At 35.5% G+C, this 6,400-nt stretch overlaps 1 protein-coding gene across 1 annotated transcript in view; it reads left to right on the top strand.

Annotated features, from left to right (window-relative positions):
- The window catches only part of GBE1 (1,4-alpha-glucan branching enzyme 1), a 279,857-nt gene that overhangs the window by 201,885 nt on the left and 71,572 nt on the right, over positions 1-6,400 (top strand). The window contains exons 11-12 of the mRNA XM_021689411.2: positions 306-416; positions 4,308-4,479. Coding sequence (XP_021545086.1) covers positions 306-416; positions 4,308-4,479 — 283 coding nt within the window. The remainder of the gene's footprint in view (positions 1-305; positions 417-4,307; positions 4,480-6,400) is intronic.

Below are 6,400 nucleotides of genomic sequence, written 5' to 3'. Positions count from 1 at the left end.
AAAAAAAAAAAAAAAGAGGTAGCAGTTGTTACAGTGAGAAAAAAAGATTGAAAAAAGCCCAAACTGCCGTGAACAAACCATCTGCACAAAGCAAACACACCCACGCCCCACATCACTGTCATTTGGTCAGTCTGTATAAAAGCTTTGGTTTTAGTAAAAAGTTTAACCGAAGATGTTTTTGCTACATGGGTGCCCTTGTATCTACATGTCAAGTAATTTGGATTGATATGATGGATGCCTTCAGATAGTGACTTAAGGTGAGAACAATAATGGTTTATTCGAATTATTTTCTCTCTTGCATTTAGCTACTTAAAGAGTTTAAAGATGAAGATTGGAATATGGGCAATATTGTGTACACACTCACAAACAGACGCTACCTTGAAAAGTGCATTGCTTATGCAGAGAGCCATGATCAGGTAAATGAATATGTGTACAAATTAATTGTGGCTTTCTTTGTATTTATTAACATATCTAATACAAACCTATCTAAATGCAAATCTCTATAGTTTAATACAGTTAATATAATATATATCTATCTTTACGTGAAAACTGCTTATACTTGAAAAACATTTTAAAATTATTTTGCAGATCTATAAATTCCAGCTTCAAAATGCAGCACTATTTTTACTCTGCCAAACTGTAATTAAAAAATTGTAAATGACAGTTGCAAGTGTTCTCTTACATGTTTTCCTTTGTTGTAACAAGAGGAATATTGGTGCTGATCCAGGTTAATTTTAATTTCCATTTTAGATTTCCTTCTAGAGGTTTTCTTTTATGCTTTTTGATAAGCTTTCATCATTTTTTTCCTGCAATCACTGAAATCTCTTGCTAGGTAATTACCCTGACCCCTGTTTGTCCAGCTTTGGCCCATCCTTTCTAATGCAGCCTGAGGTATTTTCCAAAGAGCAAAGCTCATTTCGTCAACCCACATCTTTTGATTAAATCTTCTCATTCAAGCCCACTCATATTCTGGCCTAAGCCAAAGTTTCCACCTTCATTCTCTGCTCACCTCTCCAAGCATTTTATTCTTCAGTACAATAAAATTCCCACCCATTCCTGAATAAGTCAACCTTGTTCCAATCTTGTAATTTCCCCCACACACCTGCAAGTGTCTAGTGCACCTGGGAAGCTTCTGTGAAGTCCTACTATCCAGCCTCAGATGTCATATTCTCCCTCAAGACCTCATCTAGTTGTATAGGGAAAAATAGTTGCCTCATCCTCCATGCTTTCATCACATTTTAGGCAGAACATTTGTTTCCATTACCTTTAGATTTTCAGCCTTAGCACTGTGACTGCTTCTAGTAGTTGTTCAATAAACATAAGTAAGTGGGGGAACAAAGGCCATTTAGTTATATAAAGCCATATCAATCCTCATAAGCATAAGCAACATAAGTACTCTTTATACATTAAAAAGGAGACAGTAAAAATTTTTGAAATTATTTGCATGGGGCACCGGGATGACTCAGTCAGTTAAGCATCTGACTCTTGGTTTCAGCTCAGGTCATGATTTCAGGGTCCTGAGATCCAGCCTGCATCCAGGTCCATGCTCAGCGTGGAGTCTGCTTGAGAATCTCTCTCTTCCTGCCCCTCCTCTGGCTCACACTCTCTCTCTCCTCTCTCTAAAAGGAATAAATAAATAGATAAAATCTTTTAAAAAAGGAAATTATTTCCAGTATGTGTATTAAGAAAATTGAAGCTCAAACAATAAGCCTGTTCTTTTTGAAGAAATTGACCATTTAAGGTAAACAGGTAGATTTTCAGGTGTATTCTCTAATTAATAAGAAAGTCTAGGGGCATCTGGGTGCCTCAGTCATTAGGCGTCTGCCTTCGGCTCAGGTCATGATCCCAGGGTCCTGGGATCGAGCCCTGCATCGGCCTCCCTGCTCCTCGGGAAGCCTGCTTCTCCCTCTCCCACTCCCCCTGCTCATGTTCCCTCTCTGGCTGTGTCTCTCTCTGTCAAATAAATAAATAAAATCTTTAAAAAAAATTTAAAAAAAGTCTAAGTAGACCAGAGGTCAGCTACTAAGGCCCATGGGCCAAGTTCTGCCTGCTGCCTATTTTTGTAAAGGTAATTGGAACACAGCCATGTTCATTCACTTATGTATTGTCTGTGGGTGCTTTTGAGCCATAATGGCAGATTTAAGTAGTGGAGACTGAGCAAGTGGCCCACAATGCCTAAAATATATACTAGGTAGCCTTTACAGAAAGTTTTCTGACTCATGCTGTAAACCTATATTAAATTTTGTATCTTCCAAATCAGGGCAGGGCTTTCTTTTCAACTTAAATTGGCCATAGAGCAAATCAAATACCTACAAAAAATCAGAACCAAAATCTAAAAAATTAAAAATGGATAATATAACCATGGAGGAACTCTCACCAAATACATAACAATATGAAAACTAAGATGCATGTATAAATTCTTTATATTGCAAACTCCTAGCAATTATAACATATTTTGAGCTCCCTAGATACATTTATTTTATATAAATGAATAAAAGAATAAATGAGTGGATTAAACAAATTGAAGATGAAACAGATTATTTTTATAGTTTTCTTCCCAAAATGTACAGAAAATTATAGAATTATTTCATACTTTAAAGATGCAGGTAATTCTGCCTTTTATTACAAATTGTTGGAATATACAAAAAGATGCAAGTTTCCTAGTTCTTTCTAAAAGCAAAAATAGGGCACCTGGGTGGCTCAGTTGGTTAAACATCTGCGTTGGCTCAGGTCATGATCTCAGGGTCCTGGGATGGAGCCCCACGTCAGGCTCCCTGCTTCTCCCTCTCCTTCTGCTGCACCCTCTGCTTGTGCTGTCTCTCTCTCTGTCAAATAAATAAATAAAATCTTTAAAAAAAAAAAAAAAGAACCAGTACTAATAACTATTTAACAAATAGATATACGTTGTCTTCAAGCTTCTTTAACAATAGAGCCTACTAGTGAGCCACGCTTCTATAGCCCTCGAAGTTGTATGTCAGATTGAAGCTGCATTTTATTGGTATGGATTTCAGTCTCCTAGGGCTGCCATAACAAAATTCCACAGACCGGGTGGTCTAAACAACAAATTTATTTCTCGCCATTCTGGAGGTTGGTAGTCCAAGATCAAGGTGTCAGCAGGTTCAGTTTTTCCTGAGGCCTCTGCCCTAGGCTTGTAGATGGCCATCTTCTTTCTGTTCTCACACGGTCTTTTTTTGTGCACATTCATCCCTGGTATCTCTTCTTCATATAAGGACTCCACTCATATTGGATTAGAGCCTCACTCTTATGACCTTATTTAATCTCGATTACCTCTTTATAGGCCCTCTCTCTAAATAATAGTCACATTGGAGATTAGGACTTCAACATGAATTTGGGGTGGGCACAGTTCAGTCCATGTACACATTCACTTTATATGTTTAGATTTAAAATTTTATCTGTAAGTTGGAGAACAAAGAGTCTACTTTGATAAAGTGAAATAGTTTGAACTCAAGTAATATAGATGACAATTACCATCTAATCAAACTCTGAAAATTCTTAGCCAGGAACCATATTCTGAGCCAATTCTTTTTTGGCCCTTAAAATAATTCAGATTGTTAAGAAGCCTCTCTTCTACTACTCAGGATGTTTCTGAATTACCTGCCCCATTTATCAACTGTTATATTTTCGTATAAAATAAACTAATTTTAGATTAGATGCCAAATTCAATGAAAAAGCAAATTTTACATTTTAAGGAAAAGCTGTCAGCCCTCTGCTGAAGGGGAATAGGGTCCATTTTACTATATATATGTACATATTTTATATATATAAATACATATACATAAATATAAATACATATATATATAAATGATTTTTAAGAAAATCTTCCATTCTTTCAGAACAAACAAAATCATGGTAATGCAAGCTATTTTTAAAGTTTATTTATAATGATGTAATGTATGGTGATCAACATAACAATAAAAAATTTTAAAAATAAAATAAAATTTAGTATTCTCAACATTATAATAAATATTTATTCCAATTTCAGAGAATTTGAAGCATCAGCTCAGGTATAACAAATATTCAGGTGGCTTATCCTGAGTTTTCATCAAGCTCTTTAAAAATAAAAATCCATCCTGAAAATAGTTTTGATCTCTGACCAGCTCACCTGATTTTACCCGTTCTCCTTCTACATAGAAAGCAACTATTGAAAAACACATGAAATTAATATTAATTCAAACACCTCTCCTTCATTGTTTCCCATCCCGTGTAATCCTGTGTTATTCTAGTATAAATCACAACTGCTTAGTACCTATTCCTTGCATTTATCTCAGTGACTTTTATTTCCATAGGCACTCGTTGGGGACAAGACACTGGCATTTTGGTTGATGGATGCTGAAATGTATACCAACATGAGTGTTCTGACCCCATTTACTCCAGTTATTGATCGTGGAATACAGCTTCATAAAATGATTCGACTCATTACTCATGCTCTTGGTGGAGAAGGCTATCTCAATTTTATGGGTAAGTATGAGTTGAACACATATCCCATCTATGTTCAGAACGTTAACTAATATTACATATGACATAAATCATGTAGAATAGTTTGAATTACTGTTCAGATTTAAAACAGAAAATTACAACTTTGTTTCTTTTCATACACTGTCCTATATAAGCTGCACAAATTAAATTACTGTAAAATCATTGTTATACTAATACATGATGCAAAAGTAGTCTAATAGCTGGCATTTTATTTAATGTTTTTGTCAACAAGTGGGGTGAACTATTTTTAAAACTTAGAATTATTCTGAATTTAATCACTGGAGTTTATTATATTAGTGTTCACACATTAAACATAAGAAAGATATAATTGTCATGGCATGACATATCAAGCTAAGATTATTGGTCTTTGAGGTAATTGTACACCAGTATGTTTATATTATAAATGTGAAAACCAAGGCAAAGGATATTGTGACAGACAAAAATATTTATATATATTTATTTTAAAAATAGGAAAACTATGAATATTCAAAGGTCATTGTTGTCCTAAGGATCTTGAATGATAAGAGATAGAAGTCAACAAATAATATATTCTGTTCTATTTGGTCAACAACGGTCATTTGAGCATTTCTAAGTTTTAGGAGGTTTCACCAGTTTTTAGACTAGAGAGAGATAGAAAGGCTGGGAAATGTATATGAGAGGCTGACTTACTTTTCTATAGTGAAAGCCTTAGAAGAGCTTCAAATTAATTCATTTCTATCTGGATATTTGTATAAGGAACCTCAGATTGGACTTTTAAAAGTCTCTGTTGTTAATTCAGTCAATCAGGCAATCAGTCTCTATTGTTTGCTAACTTGAGGTTAGGAAGCCCACCCCTATAAACTAGTGTATTCCTCTCCTAGGATCAACAAAATTTGTTAATAGTCCTAAACTGTCCGGAAGTGACCTTCCCGACGTGGGAGACTGCACTGAGCCAGCCAGGCTGCAGGCCAGGTTCGCTGAGTGGAGTTTGCAGGCATTATATCCATAAGTAAAATCAGCCTCAGTTCCTTAAAAGCAACTGGTCTTCACTGACCCAATAAACATTGTTCACAAATATAGCCATTCCAGTAAGGCCTTAGTTGCACAATCAATTTTTTCAATTATATCCTGATAAAAAGATAGGGTCTATGAACCTGTGTAAATATGTTACCATGTAAAGTAAGGAGAAGTGGGGAGTTAGTGAGAGATTTTTTTTAGTGTTTTATTTCATTTTCAAAAGCAGTTCATGAAGTTGTTATACTCTAAGATAGCTTAAAAAGAAATGGAATGGGCTTCCTTGTATGTGTGGAAACTAAAACAGTTTTCCAAACAGAGAACCAAAATAAAACCTCCGAGTTTATGCAGTCAGTCCTATGTCATTAATTCTTGAAGCCCACTGCATTCAAAAATTCTAGTAATCTTGGGGCACCTGGCTGGCCCAGTGAGTAGAGCATGCGACCCTTGATCTCAGCGTCGTGAGTTTGAGCCCCACACTGGGCATGGAGCCTGCTTAAAAAAAAATAATTAAAAAGAAAAAAAGATCCTTAAAAAAAAAAAAGAAAAGAATTCTAGTAATCTTGACTCAGTTTATTGCTTTAGTCTGGAAGTTGTGTAGGCAATGTCAATTTAGAACCCTATACCTAATGAGTGGAGAGTGTGGGTAGTTTGAAGTACTTAATAAAGTCCTTTTCCTGAGACTGTCGTCCTTTGTAGAAGACAGTTCTAGCCTATAGCCCATAACAGAACCTGCAGGCAAACATCAAACAGACTACACATGACAGAAATTTAACAGCCTTAGTTAAATTAATATTGATAACTTTTAAATAAGAAAGATCTGATTCAAATTCATATTAAGAATTATTTCCTGGGACGCCTGGGTGGCTCAGTCGGTTAAGCGTCTGCCTTTGGCTCAGATCATGATCCC

Source organism: Neomonachus schauinslandi, chromosome 1, assembly GCF_002201575.2.
Source record: "Neomonachus schauinslandi chromosome 1, ASM220157v2, whole genome shotgun sequence".
Classification (NCBI taxonomy): domain Eukaryota; kingdom Metazoa; phylum Chordata; class Mammalia; order Carnivora; family Phocidae; genus Neomonachus; species Neomonachus schauinslandi.
This window is presented reverse-complemented; position numbering and strand designations above follow the sequence as displayed.